Raw genomic sequence first — 23513 nt, 5'->3', positions numbered from 1 at the left:
TTGGTCTTGATGTAATTCTGGTAAACAGAGCAAAAATGTATAATTTTCAAAACATAAATCGCCTTTATAACCTGGTAATGCATCAAAGACTTTTTGGACACTAGTGGCTTTACAATATCTAACTTTCAATACAAACACCAAACAATATTTTCTTTGATACCTTATGTATTTTTCCACAAAAGCCTTGTTTTATTAACAAAAGAAGTTAATATTCTCAGATATCAAATAGTATCTAGACACAAGCAGCTGTAGAAAGTCAGTCAGTTTTTGTATTTATATCAGCAGTGGCTAGCGAATAAACTGCTAACACAGGAGCCAGCAGGGAACGTGCAACAAACAAGCCTCTTTGTATTTTCTTTGTACTGTACTGTTTACTGCTCTCTGTGCTCAGGTGGTTGCTAACGGAACATTAAATTCACACAGCTGATGTAAAAAAGATGTATTTGTACAATCGACTCCTTTCCCTAACTATCTGCACACCAGTCCTCCTCTGTGGAGCAGTTAACACTCTGAGAGAGGAAGGGTAAATAAATGTAGATGTTGCAGCTAAGTTAGCCTTCTCCATTTTGGACTTTTTGGCTCACCATTCCCTCAGTGATCAGTACTGTTAATTTAGCTTGCTGTTGGTTGGCTCACTGAAGTTGAACCCAGTGAGCAAAACAACTTATCACAACATTTACACTGGAATTAATTGGCAGTTTCTGATAATCTATGCTACAGACTATTTCCACTGGTACCACAAAAGCACTGGGGTTCAATACCTGGTCATATTGGATACTGTATATGCTGAAGCTTGTATATTTTTCCTTAGCCTCCAGTTGAAGAAAAGTTTTTGTTTTTTGTCCTTATATCGCTTAAATATAATAAATGCTGTTTCTTGTGCTGTAGCATCACTGTTTAAACTCTTAACATAACAGCATCTCGAAACATTTTAGCTGGGACGGTAATACAAATCAATTTAGCAAGTTAACGTTACTTAACCAAGTATTGTCTATAATATTTTCAGTATTTTTTTGATTGTTGATAGCTTTACTAATTTGTCAGCTTGTGACACAGCTGTAGTCACAGTCACACTAAGACACACTCAAACACACACTAACGCACACATCCAGGATCTACATATGCATCACTCCCTCTGAAGTATTAGTGATTGAGCAACATCATGTCAGTCAGTAAGAGAAGCTGACTGACCAGGGCACAGAGGAGGTCGACAGCTTCTAGGATGAGCTCCTGATGTCCTATTCTGGTGACACCCAGCTCCTCCAGCTCCTGATGGGTGATGTGCAGCAGCTGCTCTCCCCCCATCTGCTCCCGCTCGAAACTCTTCACATACTGCTGGAGACAGTCATCCAGACCTGAGGAGAGCGAAGACAGACGCAGATTAGTCGGTGCTGATGTTTTTATCTACAGTCACTCTGTATAAGTGGCCTGCTGGTCTGCATTAACCAAAAAGGACAAAATGTCTTTACTGAAATTGGTCAGAGAAGAGTACAGCTGGCTTTCTACTCCTCCAGAAACAAAAACTGTTGATCATTAATTGACAGACATACAAATATGATTTCCTTTGTGCAGTATTGTATACTGAATCCTGGTCCACTTAGATGCAACACAGAACTCAGGCATGAGTGCAGACACCTACACAGAAATACACCATGAAAATGTGTTTTATTCCACCTAAAGCCAAAGATCTCTTTAATGTTTCATTGGCAACTTACAAACTGTCACCTAGAAACAACATTTATTGAAACAGCTTTCCAGTTTCTCATGATGATTGTACACCATGCCAGAATAAGATTTCCTTTGATGTCACTGCATGGGAATATATACAATGCATTTTTATTGTTCTCAGTAAGAGAGTGAGTGGAAAGACCGAATTTCATGCACATTGTGATTGATTAAGGGTGTGTCCAAAATATACCTAGAAAGATGTGAGTAACATTGACGTATGACTCTATGCTGTTAAGCTGTGGCTGCCTGCCATGCAGAGAGCCAATCAGCTGCACATAGATGTGGTTGGTCCAGGATACTATTGATCAGTAAGAGCCTCAGGCTTTGAACCAAACAAAGTCAGCAGAAAGCACTCCTCCCCACAGACCTAATGAACAAGGCTGCTCAAAAATGAGCGCACACAGAGCAAAAACGCATGAGAGGAAGCAAATCCATGCACACATACACACGCACAGAGCCACGGAGAAACACAGACAGTACACTCTGTCCCTCCGTGAACACACACTTCAAACACAATCGCACATACAAATACAATTACAACTGCTGTTGTTATTCAGGGTCTCGACGCCTCTGTGGAGGCATGTTGTTAAAACCGAGTGGAGCTGTGAGGAAAACACTGATGCCCAAGGGAAGCAATGCTGACAGAGAGCAGACAGTGTGGTAGCACCTTAACACAGTCAGCACAAGCACACACACACACACACATTCTCTACAAAGGATAAGCAAGAGGCATCTTGCTCTTGGTATGCCATGGGACATAAACAGACAAAATATAAGCCTAGTGTTGCTCTGAGTGACACGGACAAACAATCTTGTTACATACAGCACAGCAGAGCGATTTCATATCTAACACATCAGTAAGAGGCTCTGCACAATAGCAAAACTAGGGAAAATTGCTTAATGGAATACATTCCCAATGGACAAGGCCTCAAATCCCACGTTTGTGTGCGTTTCACAAATGTTAATGCAGTGCTATCACATGTAAGGCTGTTATGATCGCACATGAAGTCAAGTAAGTGTATGTGATAATTTGTTTTCACACACGCATATGTAATTTGGTATCATAATCAGATGATGCTACTAGAACATCTAAGTGGTTGTTAAAAGATGACAATGCCTTAAAAATAAAACTGCTTCAGTATTAATATGTACAAGCACCAGTGGTGCAATGTGACTAAGTACATTTAATGAAGCACTGAACATAATTACAAATTTGAGGTACTTGTACTTTACTGAAGTATTTAATTTTCATGACATATTACTTGTTTTACTCCACTACATTTATTTGAATAGTCATAGCTACTAATACTTTACATACAGTACAAAACATATGATATTTTAGCCGACAAAACAACACAAAGAAATACAACACAGAAATACTTTATACCATGGCTGCTGAAAATTCTGAATTCTGGTTGGTTGGAAGATGTGGAATAACTTTTAGTAACCAGGTTGGTTTAACCGGACAATGATGACGTAGGTGTTTCTTTGTTGTTCTAAATTCATGTGGCAGAAGTATACTGTGTGTAAGGACAGGAGTAGCTGAGCCTCAACTAAAGAGATTGGAGTTATTTGTGTAACCACCGACAAGAACCGAAAAAAAGGATAAACAGCTTCTCAGTGAGAACACACAAATGTAATTTCAAATGTGTATCCTTGTGTGAATCTGGTCCAAATCGAAGGTAGGAAGACAAAGAGGACTTAAATAGAGGACTGAAATTAAGTTGGTAGCCTGAGTCCAAGGGGAGAGCTGCAGGGGAAAGGAGATAAGACTGAAGAGGAAATGCAACTAAAACTACACAGCAAATACAAAGATGTGGAGAAGTCCAAGGTGAGCGTGAGAGTTCTTGATTGTTGATTGATTCTTAAATAAGAGTAAGTGCACTGCTACATTCCAGCATTCTATTTAAATACACTGTTTTTCTTTGCTGTGAATGTAAAATGTTTACTACAGTGGGAAAGTAGTCTGGTGTAGCCTAATAAATCATCAGCAGTGTCGGCAGATATGCACCAATGGACTGAACGTGCAGATTTCTTTAGCTAGCCAGCAGCTGTATAAGCAGAGCAGAGAGAAAGCCCTGCAGCTAATAACTGAGATCTCTGAATATGAGACCCCCTGACCCTCACTGTGAGAGAGACATGAGAGAAAAAAAAAACAAAACAGATATGGCTATTTCTCAAAATGGAAGTCTTCAAGTAAAAACCCAAGGGAGAGGTGAGCCTCCCATTCCAAACCAGTACCTCCTTCTCATTTCCTCTGCCACTCCATTTCTCTCACATTTGTCCTTCCCCTTTTACACACTTGCTTCTCTGTTCGGAAGCATGGAAACGCTTTTTAATAGTAGCCATGTCAGACAATGTGCCATGTTATGGCTTATGTCATCATAATGCAAATGCAATATCTGTCTATATTGGAGAAATTATGAAGTATAATATCTTCATTGAGCATTTAAGATTCTCTGCAGGTGGAAAAAGTGAAATGACTTTCTCACACTTATTATTCTGGTCGACACATTAATTGTTGAACCTTTTCCCCTCTCTTTTTTCCCCTCTCTCCACATACAGTCATGCATAAAGTGTATAAATTATACAAAAAGGTGATGAATAAAGAATCAAAGAGGACCAGGCTGACTACTACCACTTCCTCTGGGAAAGCCTCCTACTATAGCTATGTCCTACTTCTGCAACACACACATAGATGAATGGGTTGCTGTGTTGACTGCATTGTATTTAGTGGTCATTCTCTTATTTAGTCACTCACATACTTGCACAAGCACATGCAGAGAAATGCACACATGCACAAACAGGCATGCATTCACACATATACAGTGCATACACAGTGTGACACACAGCTGCTAGCCAATCACATGAGTCAGAATGCCTCCCCTGGAGGACAAACAGCTGATCTGGGTTCATCTGCTGAGTTCATATGCCAGCTGGAAATAGCACATGGTGCTCGCAAATGCACACAAACTAACTAACACATAGGAGTCACGTTTATCAGTGCTGCACCTCGCCAGACAGTTCATGATATTAAAATCATGTAGATATTATTAGTCAAGATCTGCAGCAGTTGTGACTGCATCAGACAACAGCAAATATTTCTTCCTGCAGCACAGATGCCTTCTCACATCAGACTGTATCCAGTAACTGCAGGAAACACGAAAACTGACCTCAGACTTAAGAAGGCCATGCAGTGTAATAAGAGTCAAATAAATCCTTGCCTGTATGCAGCTGAAATAAACAAAAAGTAATTTTGTAGAAGTGTATCTCTGTGTAATCAAGTCATAAGCTTCTGCTATAGTTTCCCCTGAGAACTACAGTGACTTATGGGAATAAGATATTCTATCATAGCTTAGCCATAGATAGTTGAAATTGTGCTTACACCAGCTTCTACTACAGCGGGCTCTGCTCATGTGGTGCTGGCAGGCTACTCTAGTGTGTTTCCTGTAAATATTGTTTTTCCTGCTGTGTTTCAGGAACTTAATACTGAACAGTATTTGCTGAACCAGGCCATTGCCTGCATATTTCTCATGTTTTCACACTTTAAATAGCCTTTTGTAACACAAATGTTTGAAAAGAAAACAATGTGCTTTTTTTCCCACATGGGATAGTTTTAGATAGTTTTGATGTACTGATGTAGAAGCAGAAAAGTAATTTTTTACTGCATTCAGCATGACATCAAATGACAATCCAAGTCACTGAATATGCATTAGAATTTTGCATATTCTAAATTCTGCTCCTCTTTTAGTTTGAATGAGAGCCTTTTTTTTATTGGACAAAAGCGCCACAGTGGTCGTGCTCAGTTTTGATAGCTGGTTCTATTTTGGGTCTGGTTCCAAAAGACCTGTTTTCATGCTGCTTCTCACGACTGTATGAGCATTATCTGTCAGTGTTAAAACTCTTTTTGTCATTTCACTTGTGACCCTTCTGTATTTGTGTTTTTGTCTGTGCTCTTCTCAATCATTTGAATTGGGTGGTGTTCATCCAGAAAATGTGATGTCACAGGTGTCCACCCACCAGATAGTGACGCAAATTCACAAAGTTTTCAAGTGTTAAACTCTTAATAAATAATGACATGGAAGTGCTTTTTTTTCTGAACTTTACCTTTAAGTGATGTTTATTTAGTCATTAATGTTTAATGTTAGAGACAAAAACTGTATATAAAAGCTCTTGGTCAACACAGAAAACATTAAGCTAGACACAAAGCTAAGTAATCTGACTGGCAATGCTTGAATGTTTTTACCTATGAATGTAAAGTTCTGAGAAGTAGTTTTTATATTGAGTTACTTAAACTATTAGACTTCATAGTAGTTTTATTATCATTTTGTTATTAAATTCGCTAATTCAGTTCTCTGTTAGATCAATCCAATAAATGCTATTAAACCCCTACGTTACCACAAAGGCACTGGGTTTTTAATGTTTCCCAATATTCTTGTTTGTTTTTCTCTTGCCAAATGTGAGAAACGTATATTTTGACTGAGTAAAATTGATTTATCTCTATAAGAGACACTGAAGGATCCCTTGATCCCAACCATCACTGAATCCCAGTGTGCTGAGGCTTGAGCAAGCATCTCATGTTGACAGCTTCATCCACATTTCATGCAACTCCCTCCAATCTTTTCCTCTTTCCTGGGCAAAATAAACCCCTCCCCTTCAGACACGCGAGGGTTGCCAAGCAACGAGAGCAAGAGAGGCCTTCGAGCAGAAGTGAGGGATCTGCAGTTGCTGCCCCTTAGGACCCTGTACTGATGCTAGGGTAAGGAGTACACATACACACTATAAATACGCACACAACACACACATACTGTAGCATATATATGCTTTCCACACACTGACTCAAAGCTTGTTGAAGGCCACAGTTAAAAAAAAAGACTGCATTCACAGCTCAAACTGAACAACTCACATAGCAGTGGTTTGCTGCTTTGCCATTAACATCAACTGAAATCAAACTGTCAAATCTGTGTTTTCCTCTGAGAGCATGTTTGGGTCAGAGCGGAGCCTGGGCTAAGAGCTGCGGCAGGCAGCAAAGACTCCTGTCCCATCGCCTTGCCCCCCATCTGTGAGCTTCCAGCTGGAGTAAGTGCTTCGTTGAGTGCGAAGAAAAGACACAACACTCACTAAAAATATGCCTACTGTGAAATATTCATCACATCATGACAGAATATTCTTAAGACCATGGCATTTTAGCTCCCTGGTATATGAGCTTTCAAGTGCACTGCAGCCTCCTCTCTGAAATCCAGCTAGCAGGGAGGTGTCAAGAGGCAATCTGGAGGAACAGGAAGGAGGAAAAGAGGGTCAACCAGGAAGGTGCAAGGAGTTCAGGGACAGAGTTTGACTCTCAGGATAACTGACCTGAGATAATTTGAAGTGACTGCAGTCATACTGGATGTATAATCATATGTTAGCGTGAACTTTAGCTAACATTGCTCATTCAAGGAAATCAACAGTGGATTAAATGACTGTATGTTCTGTAAAAGGCATCGCTCATAGTGATCCCCTGACTGCATGTCTTTTGTAAAACCTTTTAGCCTAGCAGCTGTTTTCATAAAAAAAACTGTAATGAGCCTACCTTCACCACCTGCCCAGCACCAAATGATATAAAGGTGATAATATCACTGTATTGCTTAAATTATTGGGACCATTGTTGTGGTTAATACTAAGCTCATTAGTGGCTATAAGTGCTAAAGATGCATGTTCTATAAGAATGCTAACACTCTCTTAGCCTAATGACCAAAATAAATGTCTAAGCAACCATGATGTCATGAGGATAATTCAGTGATTTTTATAATGTTGAAACATTTAGCAAGTCCCAGCTGTTGGTCTGAGCTCAAACAGACCCTTACCCTGCTTTGCAGTATAGAGTGATGAAAGCGAAGCTGGAATAAACTGTTAACTCCAGATGGTAATCCTGGCTACTATAATAGGATAAAAGCTGTAATTCTAGATCTAACTTTGTAATCTAGTTTGATCTTTTAAGTCAGGGTTGCTCATCGTTTCCTGGCTTGTAACACCAGTAGTTAAGTTTTTCATACAAATCTTGCAATATTCAGAAATCTCCACTGACCCTGTCTGCATATCATGCGACCTCATGCAGGGTCCCGACCCCTAGGCTGAGAAACTTTGCTTGAGGTTAATATATGTGCTCGTAAAACTGCAGCCCTCCGGAACAACAGGTGCAAAATCAACCCAGTAAAACACATACGAACATCCACACACACACAGGCCCCTCTGTCTGAGTAGCCGGATAGAGCGGGCGCTTTGATATGATGCCCACTGCATCTCCCATTCTCCACACCGCTCAGCCATCGCCTCTGTGCCCCCCCACCCCTCCACCCACCCTTTCTCCATCATGCCCTTCCCCTTGCACACTCCCTCGTTTCCTCCCCCATCTTAGGCTCCTCAGCTCAGCCTTTCTTTCATTTTGCTTCACACCTCCCCGTTCCTGAATCCATGTCCCTGCTCCCCTCTCTCTCTTTCTGCACGGGGCCGTAAAACAGAGGGGGAAGCTCGCGTGTGTGTGTGCACTTGTGTGCGTGTGTGCATGCGCAAAAGCTGCATGCATACGTGCCTCGCTCTGTGTCTAAATGTGACTTGTGTGTGTGCCATACAGGATGTGAGTTGAGAATCTGTGTGTGTTGCTGCTTCCCCATCTTATGACATGTGCTGTGACTCCACCACGATCAGATCTGGTTTCCATGACTACCAATGCCCCACTTAAAACTGCTGCTCCAGAGTTTGTGTGTCCATGCATGTGTTTCAGTGTGCATATATGTACTGTAGATACATACAATATATTTCACTGAACATGTGCCTTCCTCTGAGCGCATGTATGGGTGTGCATCTATAGGCAGCGCATGCATCTCCGCCTTTCTTCTGTGTATGAAAATGGAGGACTGGAGGAGTTTCCTCTACTTGTGTGTATGTGTGTGTGTGTGTGTGCTTCCCCATAATGAGGCACGCTCTTTAATCTTTAATGCAGCTGAAACTACAACAAGCACACAGTCAGAGCCAGGGGAAGTGTGTCTTCCAACACAGACTTCCTTACCATCTCAGCAGGAGACTACATCAGTGGACACAGTATGGAATGGTAGTAAACATGGTCCTCCACACCCCAGGTGACTCAAACAACCAAATAACATCCAGGGGATTCTTTCAGCAGAGCAAAACAGCTTTCCCTGATGAAGTGCTTGGTTTCTTTGACCATGCCATACCACTGCTACACATTAATATGTTAAAATTCCCAACACATAATAAGTTGAACTTTTTCTAAATTTGTACATCTCATGATTATTCACAGTCCCTTACACTGGCTGACATGTCACATATCACCTTTATTTTTAGATCTTTTTGTTCCAATGCATCAGCACACAAAGAGGAAAAGAGAGATTACTGCAGGAAAAGTGAACTGCCTTATTCATTTTCCTGTCAATGCATGCATCAGCAGGCTGCCGATACCGCGCGCCTGAAAGCACAGGGTGATCTTATGAGGTATGCACAGCACCGAGAGCGGAGGAGGAGAAGTCCATTTTTCTTTGTTGCCTCATGCGTTAAAGCACAGATCCGTACGCGTCATACTTTACACATCAATTGCATCTACACACACCCGAGCAGATACATACCCTCACCCTCACACACACACACACACACACACACATACATAGAGGGAACTCCTCCGGTGTGGGTGTTCAAATCAAAACAAATGAGTCATCTTTCTGTGAGCCTCACCAGTGTTCTGCTGCTGGAGCAGTTCTTCTACAGCAGTGAGAGATACAGTATAGTCTGCTTGGCCTGGTAGCTAGCTGTGTCAGGTTTTCTTGATAGGACTGCAGTTTCCCATCTCTCTGTCCCATATTCTTTCATATGACAGGACTGGACTACTGAGGGGAAGCAGCTGCTGTCCCCAAGATCAGGATAAAGCGTGTGTAGCTTGCACAAAACTTTTTACTTCTTGTTGTTCTTGGGAAGGATGAATTCCTAAAAAGAGCAGCCTTAAATTTGTCCCACTGTTGAATGTTGCAAAACCCGATATTGTCTTTTATTATCTTACATCAGGCCATGCTGATGATCTCACAAGGCCAACCTAAATGCAAATAGACCTAAAAAGCTACATTGGTGAAAAATATATTTATTCAAGTACTGTACAACTTTGATGCAGTTATACTTTACAATTTATATTAGTTTATGTTAAAAAAAAAAACATAAACTCCTAAAATAGCATAGATTTTACAGATTAAACTGCCCAGCAGCAGATCACACACACATAAAATAGCACTACTAATGACAACCTTTACTACTGGTACATAACATTTAGTAATAATAATAATAATAATAATAATAATAATAAATAAAGAATGATTTCTCTGATTTTGAATGCAGGAGTTTCATGTGTAATTGAATATTTTTACAGTGTGGTATTGAACACTGGCTCTGACACTGACCAAAATGGAGCTTGTACAAATTTGTATTTTTGTGCACATCCCATCAGTGAATCTAACAAATATATTTCTGAGTTAAGATTAAATTAAGAACAACAAAGGTATAAGATCTATGTTGGCCTGTGGATGCACTCTCTATAGATGACAAAAATCTGTATACATAATCAATAGATATTGGTATTGTTGCAAATATCTTGAACTTGTATCTAATTTGATCTGCAATAATTTTTGATTTTAGGGAAGATTTCCATCTAATCACTTTTTTTCAATAAAGAATCTCTTGCCCTCAAGTCAGATGAATAAAATTGTGAGAATATTGTGATTTCTGTATATAATACTGACAATATTTTGAACATTTTTAGACTGCAGCTGTTACAGACAATGTCAGTGGCACCCCCATGGTTTGGAGGTTGGCTACAGAGTCCCCAGTGTGAGTCTGGCTGGGGACCTTTGTTGCATCTCCCTGTCATCTCTCTACTGGTGCTGTCCAGTGGTGGCATTAAATGTCCCCAAAATAAAACTTTAAAAAATAGGACACACAGTTCAGCTAAATATTTTGCTACATTGCTTCAATTTATACAGGCAAAAAGGCACAGTATTTCTATCCTGAAACAATGGGAATCTAAATGGCCAGTTGATGCTCCCACCCTCCACACTACCAATTTGTACAAAAGATGTAGGTTAGGACAAATGTTTGCTATCTGCACCCATGTGTTTTATATCTCTGTACATTTAAAGTACTTTTCTGTGTTATGGTAAGCAAGAGAATTCACTAAAGCACTTCTGAAAGAGGTCTCAGTGTCACTGCTCCCTAAAAATGGCACAAGACTACTCAGCTCAGCATGAGAGAGATGAAGAGCTTCCAGAAAGAGAGGCCAAAGAGAAGCCCGTGTAAGCATACAGATTAATACTAGCCTTTCGCCTTTTACTTTATTCATAAGAAAATAAGATCTGAGCATAAGCCTTCCACTGAGGGTCTGTGTTTGAAGCCCCACAGGAAAAAGCAGGGAGTTTCACAGGTACAGGGACAACACTGGATGATGTTAGCGAATATGTCCAGACTCTCTGAGCCCCAGCTCTTCATCTGGAAGAGGCCAAGAGATGCTTTTAGGAGACCAAAAGTGTAACAGTGACTATTTATTTTTCAATGTTCAGCTCACAGGTTTGAATCATAGTATGGATAGTTGATATATTAAATAATATCTTCCTCATTAGCAGCCAAAAACCAACATATCTTACAGTCTTTTTTATCCAGTTACATTATCATATGCAGGGTTAATACACAACGTCTCTTATTGCTCAAACCTGCTGTAACATTCCTGGAGTCTGCAGGGGAAATGATTGATTTACCTTAGATGAAATGCATACAACTTGCACATGCAGGGTTTTGTTTTAGCACATGGATTTTTTGGGACTGGCTGGCTCATAATTTATCTTTAAGTCTCTAAAATTACAGTATGTTTCAAGAAACTCCTGAGTTTCTGCATGGCTTAAAAGCTCTCAAACCTGAGCGAACATTTTTTATTGCAATTTCCATGTTGCTAAAACTCTAACCACATTTGGCCTGTCAGTGATCTAATCTCCAATCAAATTTCACCTCAGCCTCTCTTAATGAACGGTGCAAGAGCAAAGCTTTCCAAGTGAACACTCCACGGATCAGAGGATGAAGCTATAACTCCACTGGCTGCTTGAGGAGAGCAATTATAAAACCGGGAACATCGTCGTAATCACTTAACGTAACGCATCCCAAATACTCCCTCACCACGTCCCCTGAGGGTCCATCAACCACCTTGACTTCTAATCTCAGACATTAGTGCTTCACCATAATGAAAAAGGGAACAAGTGATGCTGGTACACATGTAGGAATGTGGAGTTTTAGGAAATCCATAGATTAAAATAGGAAAATGGATCACTCTGTGTGTGAGTAACAAAGACACACTATCACAAGTATCTACAGGGACATTACATTGAGGTTTGAGTCATCACACAAGTAGTGATTAAGTCATTCTCCTAAGTAAAAGGATTGCGGACACCCTCCCTCCCCATTTCCATTGTCTGTCAATAGGCCTACCACAGTTTCTCTCACAGCTCTGTAGCTGACCAGAGTGTGTGAGAACAGCTCCTACCACCACCATACACACACACACACACACACACACACACACACACATACACGCGCACACACACACACACACACACACACTCATACACGCATGATTAGTGATTGCTCATTCATACTGTGTTTTTGAAGGGATGTATCTCGCGCCAGCAAAGCGAGCAACAAAAAAAGCCTGTATGATCGGTGCGTTTGCCTTATATGGCAGGCGGCATTGCGCTGTCCAAGGTGCTGAAACTGACTGTACGACTGGCTTTGGGGGGGGGGGGGGGGGGTACATGCAGTTAACTACATTAATCATACACGTACGCGCGCATTGCACACAGGTACACACGCACACACACACAGCGAGTGGTGATGAGGGCTTTGCAGCGTGTGCCAGTGAGTGGAAGAGCAGATGACATATCATCCAGCTTCATTGATGAGGGGTATTCTGCTGCTGCTGCTGCTGACTCCATCAGCAGCAGCATCAGCAGCAGCCCATAGGCTTGGCTTCGCCAGGGGTGCGCTCTCAAGCAAGCGAGATGACAGAATGCTGAGCCTCCACTCCCCTTCCTGCTTCTTGGGGGACATCCATTTCACTACACCGGCTCAAACGCCTTCACTCTACTTTGGTGACTTGAATCAGTCTCGCAGTGGTCAGTTACAGCGGCTAAAATCACACGTCAGCCTGCAGGTTTGGAATAAGGAGAACACACATGCACCCAGTGTGTGGCCCTCCGCTGCTCACCATCATCACCACCACCATCATCATCATCATCATCATCCTCACTCCAATCACAAGCAGCATGAACATTATCAGCCTGATGCAAATGAAGGAATCCAATATTACCTTTCATCCAGTCCAGCACTTGCTTTGGTGTCCATTTACTTATAGGTTCCATAACCAAAGCCATGGTGTCACAGTCTCTCCGAGATGAACGGCACAGGACTCAATGCGGGCGACATAAAACGACTTGTCAGTCACATCTGGAATGACACAGCGGTGGACAAATCTGAGGAAAAAGAAAAGCTTGTCAGTTTTATTCTCTCCATCAGAGCATGGCCGCCTGCAGAAACGGTGAACGGGATGCGGTGGTGCAATCCACGCGCACACACAGAGACACGCACACACACGCTTTCTCCTCTCTCCCTCCCGCTCTCTCACTCTCTCTTTCCCTCCCTCTCCCTCTCTCTTGCTCCCTCTCTCTCTCTCTCTCTCTCTCTCTCTCTCTCTCTTTCTCGTGCCTTCCCGCCAGCAGCCCGCGCGCTGTGAGAAGTGGATTCGGTGGGCGCGAGGGGATGGAGCGACCCCTCCCCTCTCCTCTTTTTTCCTCCCGCCCGCCTCGCTGCAGCATCACAAGGGCCACCACTCATAATACAGAACAGGGAATGGTGCAACGCACACCATATAGGGAGGATCTCTCTCTGTCTCCCTCCCTCCCTGACTTACACACACATGCACATACATACAGAGAGAGAGAGGAGGGATTTATGTAAAAATAACTTAAGCAGCGATTTCATGAATTGTATCTATAGCAAAACACCTCAATGAATAATATATAAAGTGCAGCAGGGATACACTTCAAGTACCTACAGAAATATTATAGACATAATATGTTCTTATTATTTGTTTAAAATAAAATTGGTGCTTTTCCCTTTCCAATAACACGTGCATGTTGGCAACTCGTGCTACATCACACGTCAAAGTAAGGCTTATATATCAGCTGCTTTTATTTGTTTTAAGTTCACCATCAATGGATGAGAAAATCAGCATCAGTTGTCAGGCGCTGGCTGCTGCTGGGTGCATGAGCTCAGCTGTGAGGAACAGCGCCCCCTGCTGCGCACCTGGGACACAGGTGACGTCATGGATTAAAGCAGCAGCACCCCCCACCCCACTCCCCCACTCCCGCACACAGACACACACTGCCGCCACCACCACCTAAATAAGGCTCACTTTTTAGAGAGCGGGACAGACAAAGTAAAGCAGTAGATGTGTGTGTTGGTACAGAGAGATATGCAGACAGCTGTGAGGTTAAAATAAGGTGAGGTGCAGGATGAAGAGGCTCAATAGCCTAGTGGTTTTTCAAAGGGCCCATATGTTTTGTTTTGGATGATTTATGTGATTCAGGTCACATTAACATGGTAAGTGTCTTCTCTCCTTTTTCTAATGTTTTCCCCTGAAACTGCTTCTGTTGAAATAAAAAAGTAACTTAGTCATTTAAATCTGGAAGCATTATTCCACAATGTGGTAAGCCCCCTACACAATAAAAACAAATAACAAAACACTGTGATTATGAATGAATAGTCTTTATTGCTGTTACACAATTAATAGTATAAAGTAGATTTCTTTTAAAGTGGAGGGATTGGGTCACACTACAAACAATAACAAGACCTATAAATGAATACTTCTGACAGTTTGTGGTTTTGTTCATGTTATTGGCAAGGTACCTACAACAGGTCAATGTTTGTTCTTTCTAGTTCCAAGGATAGAATTTTTATTGCTCTATTTGCCTAATGGTTTGAATTGCCTAATTCCTCATTTGTGTCCTTGGCCTCTGTCTCTTCCTGTCTGCCTTTAGTGTTAGCCATACAGGACCAGAAATGCAAATAATGTATTAGACTGTAATAAAAGGGAACCAAAGCCTCATTGCTGAAAGTTCAGTATTGTCTGTTGCAGGATGAAGAAATGTTTAGAAATAGTGTCTGTATTTTTTTTTTTTTTTTACTTTTAAAGTAATGGCACTTTATCTTAGGTGACTTTGATTCCTATGCAATTTGATTCCTATGATAAAAAGTAATCAAATTCAAAGTGAATTTGTTTTAAAATTTGCATGGCCATAGTTAAATGCAGTATTGACAAAGCAAGCTCTACAGGGTTAGCAATATAATTGGATTTTAACATTAACCAGACTTCTACCTTTTGAAATAGACAAAAAAAAAGAATAATTCTACTTTTCTTGTCAGTGTGAATTAATACCCAGTCTAAAGTCAAAGCTAGAGATCTAATCACATCTGTTGTCTGATTAAACAGTGATATACAATAATATTTTTGTACCCTGGAGTGAAATTGTTCATTTAAACATTTCCTGTTGGCAACATTTCCAGCACCTAATATACATCCAAGAACAGTTTCTTTGGCAGGCCATACTAAACACACTTAAAAGGATTCTTTGACAGATTCAGGTGATGAGGAAACAAACCATTTCCCATCCAAGTTTGGGCTGCTTCCATGTCTGTGACCTCCTCCTCCAGCAACCCACTGAACAAAGTCAATGGTGGGCGGGACCACGGTGCTCAGTTTTCAGCCCTTTCCGAATGTCACAGCGATGATCTCGAGCTCCCATTGGCTCCTGTCTGCGAATACGTCACAATCATGATTAGAATTGATGATCGGACGTTCTGATTTCATTGTCTAGCAAAGGGGACTGGTGAAGAAATCTGCTGAATTTGAACGTTCGTTCTGATTTTGACATCAAAAATGGTAAGAAGGAAAGTGATTTTACTTTTCGCTTCAGGGCACCCGGAGTCGTTTTAGCTCGTATCCGCTCGAAGCCAGGGTCAGCGCGAATGACCATGCCAGGGTCGGGAAATCACAGATTTGAAGGAAAAGTTTAGCTGCAGCTATCCAGTGGGAAAGCTATGCTAATGGTGGCTAACGTTGGCTGCCTCAGATATGGCCGCTCGGGCCTGCAAGCTAACGCAAGCTGTCTGTATGGCCATTGTGGTGATGCGGCGCTTACCCGGTTTGTTTACTGTCTGGCTCTCAGTCGTAAAGTTATGGCATGTGCTTCCTGTGTGGTAATTGTGTTTCTGAATCCCCAGGCTGTTGCCTCGGTGGCGTACTAATCTGACGTGCCCACAATTTGTTGGCTAATTCTCTCCGTAATGTTTCCATATTGACTGTAGCCATGCGCAGTCAGCTCTGCCAAAATAAAGCTGCTGGGTGCTTATTGGTCGCACAACATTCCCGTATGTGGCTTTTCTGTTTATCTAAACCTCTCGCAACTCTGTTTCAAACTTGGTCACCGCTGTTTTTCACTTCGCTACAAGTCCAAATGCTTGTTACTTTAACCGGGCTGGTTGCTCTGTCCTCTCTCCCTCTTCCCCTCTCCGTGTACCAACGAAATACAGGTTGACTCAAATTCATAATACTGTCACCATTCATTAACACATCTATTTGTGTGGTACATTAAAAAGTATAAGTTAGCTGTGTCCAGAAAAGCGAAGTTACTTAACGAGTGTCACTATTTCCTTATTGCTTAAACACACCATTATTATTTTGAAAACCGGTTAAGAACTAAATTATGTTAAAATTAAACCATTTTAACAGCACAATTTTCAAACAGACCCTTCCTATGATGCATAATCATGTTTTGTTTTTGCTAAAAAGTCAAATAAAACAACAATGTAATTGTAACTCCAGGGTTTATTCAAAGCCACTAATTTAAATGGTTTTCTGTTGATGATAAACTAGAAAAATAAATAAATAAAACAATGTCTTTGTAGGCACAACATATTAGCTTGATTGATGGTGTTATTGATGCTACACAGTAGCATTGTCATAGCTTATTATACTCTGACTGACAGCGTGTTGTATATTTTTCAGCCTCACAGAGTGTGATGTAACTTTAGTCAGAAATTTGTAATATGTGTTGGCTGGTTGACTACAACAAGATGAAACTGATCCTGTTGCACAGTAACATGCTCATAATGAGATTTATTGTGTGATGGATTTGTTGTCTGGGTTTTTTGTCATGGCTTTTCTTGTTTACATTCATAAGCATAGTGTTGTCTGCTTTGCTTTTTCCTCAGCCATACTACCCAGCAGTGTGCCAGGTACACTGAGACAGGATGACTATAATCAAACTTGTGCTAACCTAGAAATATGGAGGTTTCGCTGTGATCTGCATGGCCGCCCCGTTCCCCTCCAGTGGCAGGATGGATGCGTGGCCGCAAAGGCGTGGCCTGCAGACTGTGAGTATATCACAGATTGCATTCCAGTATGAGATAGGTAAAGTGACATGAGATGTACAAATACAAAACAAAAAACATACAATGCTGCTACTGTTGTAATCTTGAGACTGACATTTTGTGTAATAGTTGATGCATTTCCTAGATTAATGTTTATTACAAAAGAAAATACTGTGATTTTTGGAATTAAAGTGTCAGAAAGTTTGCAGTAAAAGCTTTATCTCTTCAAACTAATCATCTACCTTTGTCGGTCAGTGAGCTCTGATTAGTAGTGAATTGTTATCTAAGTTTCTGAGGATTCTTTATCTGTGTTGTTCTTCCTCAGATGAACCTGCGGTCAGTGTTCACAGCTGAACAGCAGAGGATCCTGGAACGTTACTATGAGAATGGGATGACCAATCAGAGCAAGGCTTGCTTCCAGTTAATACTGCAATGTGCTCAGGAGGCCAAACTGGACTTCAGTGTGGTCCGGGTAGGCCCATAAAATGTGCTTATGTGTGTGTGTGTGTGTGTGTGTGTGTGAGGTAGAGAGAGGCAGAACTCTTCAGTGTGATTAGTGTTTTTTATAAGGAATGCCCATGTAATGCAGGGGCAAGTAATTGAGGTCATGAGCCTGTGGTGTTTTCTCTGTGAGTTCTTCATCTAGTGCAGAGCTATAACCTCTAATTCTCACTTTGCAGAATTTGTCCCTCCAGTGTTTTGTACAATGTTTTTTTAAGTGTTGTTACTGAGCCGATTGCTCCTCTCCCTGCAGACATGGGTTGGCAACAAAAGACGTAAGCTTGCCTCCAAAGTAGACCAGAATGGAGGCATGTCTCATTCCTTATCCAGTCATGGACTCGCTGGTGGACTACTCTCCAATCACACATTAGCCGGAGGTGCTCTGTCCAATCATAGCGTGGCGGCAGGTGCACTGCTTCCTGCTGAGATGGCTGCAGCACGAAACATCCAGAATCGTGTTCACCTTCTCCCTCCATCCTCATCCTTCCCTTCTTTCTCATCATCATCGTCCTCTCCCTCGTCTTCCTCTCCTCTCAGCAGCGGGAGCAACAACAACAACAACAATGATGTCATTCTGACCGGGATCTACTCTCTGAACTCCGTCCCTCGCTCCAGACCAAGACCCACAGCCCCCCAATCTCAGTCAGACTCTGACCTTTCTGCACACACATCCTCATCTCTGATCAACCAGGTCCTGCAGAGCAGGAACAGCGCCACCTCCTCACCCTTCCACTCCAAGCTGGTGTCACTCTCTCAGAATCTGCCATCCCTCACATCTGCCTCAGGTCCTTTAGTCTACACTGCAGTCAGGAAGGGAACTTCATCCCTTGGAGAGACAGGGGTAAGTGCAGGGGCAGGGGTAGTACCTCACAGCTGGACTAGGCAGTATGGTACAGCTCAAACACGCCCTTGGTCCTCTTCCTCACAATCCCAAGCTCAGCTTCAGCCCAGACCTCACTCCAACCCCCAACCTCAACCACCTGCCCCGCAGAAGACACGGGTTTCCATCCCAGTCCAAAACTCTGGTCCTTCCTCTGAACAGACACCTCGTATTCAGCAGGTTTTCACCTTGTCAGAAAAAGGTGAGGGTGACCGACTCAGACCTGGACCAGCGCCTACCCGGAAAGGTCAAGAGAGTCATAGGCGTGTGCCTCACCCTCTGGACACCAGTCATAACTTCTCCATCGCCATGGAGACAGGAGATGAAGCGGATGAGTGGCAAAGGGAGGAGGAATTGGCGAATATGGCCGCTCAGACACACATCCACAGGGAGCAGACATCAGCCAGCCCAACAGGGGCTGAAGTGTCTGTAGTGAGGGGAAACCACACACCTCCCATGACTAGCTCCAGACCTGCACTGCTTCACAGCAACACAACTTTTCAGGGCAGCTACTCCCTCACAGCACAGACCTCACATACAGGGGAATCCAGCTCACAGGTAAGTAAGGTTCTAGTATTGTTGTCGCATTTCTTCAAAGTGAACTGAAAGACGTAACCTGAATGTGTCTGTCTTTGCGTGCAGACTTCAGTCGGTGTGTCTGCTGCCCCCTGGGTTATCAGTAACTCCAGAAAGAGAACAGTGAGTACTTTTTTGTCGAATCTGAACATCTAAAAACATTAAACATTCCATATTCACAATACATACAGTTGCAAGAAAAAGTAAGTGCGCCCTTTGGACATTATTGTATTGTTCTTGTCCATACTGAATATATTGTTAAAACATTCATGGTGTAGGTTGGAAAAAGTATGCAAATCCCTCAGTCAGTGACACTTTAGCAAAAGCTGACTGGGAGTCAGGAGTCAACAAACCTGGAGTCTAGTCAGTGGAACCAGACTGGAGGTGTGGATCAGATATTTTGACTCATAAAAAAGAGTTCTTGAGTTTGCTGCTCACAAGAAGCCTCCACTGATGTGAACTATGCGTCGCAAAAAAGGGATCTCAGAAGACTTACGATCTAGAATTGTTGATTTGCATGAAGATGAAGAATGATCAGTGAGCAGCCCAGACATACAGCCAGTGACTTAAAGGAGCTGCTTAACATACCATACCATACACAAATCATGGTTACATGGAGCACAGTGTCCATGGCAGGACACCACAGAGGAAGCCACTGCTCTTCAAAACAAACATCACTGCATGTTTGAAGTCTGCAAAACAGCACCTCGACATTCCTTCGGAAAATGTTTTGTGGACAGACAAAACTAAGGTTGAACTGTTTGGGAAGGGCATGCAGCATTACATATGGTGTAAAAAGGGCACTACATACCAACATGAAAACATCATCCCACAATCTAAGGGTTCACTTACTTTTTCCACCAGGACTGAATGTTTAATGGATATGTTCAATAAAGATTATATATTGTTTATGTGTTATTAGCATATGTTTGTCAGATCAGATCATATTTTATGACCAATCAATGCAGAAAACCAGGTCATCTCAAAGGGTTCACATACTTTTTTTCTTGCAGCTCTATATTCTGTGACTGCCTCCTAGGCCATAAAGCTAGAGGTGTGATAAACTCTATCACTCACTGTGACTCTGCTCATGACAACTGTGCATGTTGTGCATTCAAACGGAAGTTTTGTGTTTTCAGCTGCAGGATCGGACCCAGTTCAGTGATGGAGATCTCATCCAACTGAAACGTTACTGGGACCGAGGCATGACCAGCCTGGGCTCAGTCTGCAGGGAAAAGATCACAGCTGCAGCGAACCAACTCAATGTAGACACTGAAATAGTCAAGGTAATAACCTCTGCAGGGTTGAAAATGTGAAAATTACCTTTGTACATCCCTGGTGTTAAAAGAAATGCAGATAAATCCAGAAAAGTATGTGTTGCCTCCTCCTAATATCTGCAGTATCATTCAGACTTTTAGACTGAGAAACTTTTGAACCTTACTCACATGGTCTGGCCACTTGTGGATGACATTTAGTGAAAACAAGACTGTTTGACTTGTCTGAACTTTTCTGAGATAAAAGAAAACAGGAAAGAGTAACTTTTCTAGGTCATAGAAGTTTTCTAACTCACTTGCACAAAGTTGTGTAAAAGTCATGCAGTTATATATCAAGGCCACAGTAGGAATGCTGATGAACTAAATATAGTCTCTCAGTCCTGACACACACATGACCCACTGCCATCTCACTTACTAGGATATTTATTGCTACGAAGCAAAATCTCTGCCCACAGAGAGATACAGTATGCCACTATGAGGATCATCTTCAGATTATTGTGAAACTATTTGACAACACAGCAACTTAAACAATTATTTACAGCATATTTTCATTTGCTTTACTGTGCTACATTAATACCAGGTACTCAGTGGTGATAGCAACTCATTTTCCAACATTTTCTTCCTGACTACCTTCACATTCATCACATTGGATACTTTGAAAAACTATCTGACATCAATGAGTTTTAGCATACTTTTGTCCACGTCTGTGATACATTGTCTTTTTGTGTTTTTCCTAATTTGCAGACATGGATCAGTAACAGACGGAGGAAGTACCGTCTGATGGGTATTGAAATCCCCCCACCTAAAGGTGGCCCTGCTGTATTTACAACCTCATCCCCAGGTAACGAATCTCCAGTGGCCCTCAGCCCTGACGAGGAGCGTCTCAGAACACCCGAACTCGGAGATGACTTGAATGATGGGGGATCTGTCTGCCTGTCCGAAGGTGAGACCAAAGATACCACACACACACAAACACACCCTACTCTATATAAAAAGCGTGTTGCTCAGTATTAATGCTGTGTTCTTGCTTCTAGATGGAACCATCGACTCACACCACAGAGACGGAGAGGATGGAACAGATGTGTCCATTGCTGCTCCAATGGCCAATAATGTGGTACTTCATTGTTTCTTTGATATTACAGTAGTGCTTCATTACATGTAGCCACTTAAGAATGGACACTGGTTGGGATAGTGTTCATACTTAAATGTAATAATACACCAGCTTTTAGCAACAACACTATGCCAGCTGTGTCATTTATCACTGTGGTGCATTTCCCCATTAAGCCTGGTCAGCCTGGAAATCTCACACCATGACTGCGCTGCATTTTTAATGTGATGTTTAATTAATATATGTTCAATATGTTCAATACATGTTAACAATCTTGGACTGAACTATCAATAACATTATAATAATAATTACTGTTTTGAATGTCATAGTTAGTTGTAGGGGGTTCTATATTAGAATTTAGGATTCCTGCTGTGAGTGCACCACATCACATGCTACCGTTTCATAAATAAACTTACGGGCCAATAACAGGCATCTGTTTCAAGCTTGCTAACAGGCTGCTGTTTAGCCAAACTTGGCTGTGGTTTAATCACACAGATTACACACAGCGAGTGCAATGCACCCTCTTTGTAGGGATAAGTGCAGTTATTATTTGTTGCTCCCCAAAGATTGCCGAAAGACTTTGGTAAATATCTGTGTTCAGAATAGAACTGGATTTAATCATTATTCTGCAGGCATAGTTTAAGATAATAATAGGTTGATGAAATAATCTAGCAAATGCATTTTCATGTAATATATAGTGTAATCATGTGTTTTGAATCTGACATAACGGTCAACTGTACAAAGAGGATACAGTTTATATGAAGTCATGAACATTTTATCTAGTCCGTGTTTTTTTAACAGAAAATTGAAGTAATTGGTGAGGACGAAGAAGATGAGGACGATGACGACGATGGTGAATTAGTAGCTTCAGACATAGAGCAAATGCAGAACCTGTTGGAATTCAAGGTGAGGAAGACACACACAGACCAAGCATAAACTGGAGGCTGCAGTTACAATCATTTATTCAAAATGAATTGTTTGTGTTAGTCTCTATTGTTTTTGAAGTGCCAACAATGGCAATCAGTGTATGAAAAGCATTTGAATGTGCCATGATCTCAAGCTCTGAGTAAACTTTCTACCTCTTTGAATCCCTCTGTTCCAGCACGAGGAAGTGCAGTTCTTAGAGAACGAGCTAGAGAACCAAAAACAGAAATACCTTGAGCTTGCAAGCTTCACTAAGAGCCTGCTCAGCGCTGTGAGGAACAATGACCTGGAGAGACAGCAGGTATATTCACAGTCATATTTACACAGCAGCAACTTTTACTGGAACATCAGCTTCAAGTGAATATATTTTTAGACATTTCTAAGCCACAGTCTGCTGTCGTGTATGTGTTTAGGAACTCATGGCCAGTCTACCTCAGCCTTCAGACCAGGACTGGGACATGACTGTGGAGAGAGGATCCCAGCCTGCTGCTGAGTCAGCAGACGTGTCCTCCGACCACAATGACTCCCCAGGGGCTGGTGTGAGCGGCGTAGAGCTTCTGCCAGCCCCGGCAAACGAAGAAGTCCCATTGGTCACCATAAACGAAGACGGTTCAACAACTGAAGTTACTGAGCCCTCTGCATCAGAGGAGCAACTGCAGGAAGCAGTTACAGAACAAAAGTGACTATCTCATGTACATCAGCTCTCACACACACTCTCATACAGACGTTTCCACACTCCACACAGAAGCTGGTTTCACACAAGATAGACTCTGTGGTCTTACAGTTACACAAACACTCTGGTAAACTCATGCTCCACGCCCAGTGCCTGTGGATTAATGCTTCACTATGACTGTTGGGCTGACAATTGCCTTTTTTACTGCATATCATTCGCCTTGCTCTGGACCAGTCCAGAGAACAATAAACGACCTCTAACTTATCTATGTCTGTGTCTTTTCTGATTCATCACTGATTGAATAGAACACTTTACATTACTTTACTCTGTCACCAATGTTGA

General features: G+C 41.9%; 2 protein-coding genes and 1 long non-coding RNA gene across 4 annotated transcripts in view; 1 reads left to right on the top strand and 2 right to left on the bottom strand.

Moving 5' to 3' along the window:
• The window catches only part of si:ch211-26b3.4 (connector enhancer of kinase suppressor of ras 2), a 55161-nt gene extending 41646 nt beyond the window's left edge, over positions 1-13515 (bottom strand). For both annotated transcript variants that reach the window (XM_018675436.2, XM_051072177.1), the window contains exons 1-2: positions 13115-13515; positions 1192-1355 (exon numbers count right to left, since the gene is read on the bottom strand). In XM_018675436.2, coding sequence (XP_018530952.1) covers positions 1192-1355; positions 13115-13178 — 228 coding nt within the window. In that variant the 5' untranslated portion in view covers positions 13179-13515. The remainder of the gene's footprint in view (positions 1-1191; positions 1356-13114) is intronic.
• Positions 13516-14550: 1035 nt separating this feature from the next.
• LOC108882758 (uncharacterized) lies at positions 14551-17069 on the bottom strand. Its single transcript, XR_001960832.2, has 2 exons — positions 15768-17069; positions 14551-15618 (listed from the first exon to the last, which is right to left on the bottom strand). It is a non-coding gene; the product is annotated as an uncharacterized LOC108882758 (long non-coding RNA).
• On the top strand, positions 15611-23435 carry hdx (highly divergent homeobox). Its single transcript, XM_018675428.2, has 11 exons — positions 15611-15745; positions 17077-17238; positions 17561-17707; positions 17990-19174; positions 19259-19315; positions 20332-20478; positions 21211-21409; positions 21501-21580; positions 22376-22480; positions 22677-22799; positions 22912-23435. Exons 2-11 carry the CDS (start codon positions 17173-17175, stop codon positions 23179-23181), a joined length of 2379 nt encoding a protein of 792 aa, XP_018530944.1. The 5' UTR covers positions 15611-15745; positions 17077-17172; the 3' UTR covers positions 23182-23435.
• The last annotated feature ends 78 nt before the right edge of the window (positions 23436-23513 follow it).

The sequence above is a fragment of the Lates calcarifer genome, linkage group LG8, assembly GCF_001640805.2.
Source record: "Lates calcarifer isolate ASB-BC8 linkage group LG8, TLL_Latcal_v3, whole genome shotgun sequence".
Lineage (NCBI taxonomy): Eukaryota > Metazoa > Chordata > Actinopteri > Centropomidae > Lates > Lates calcarifer.
This window is presented reverse-complemented; position numbering and strand designations above follow the sequence as displayed.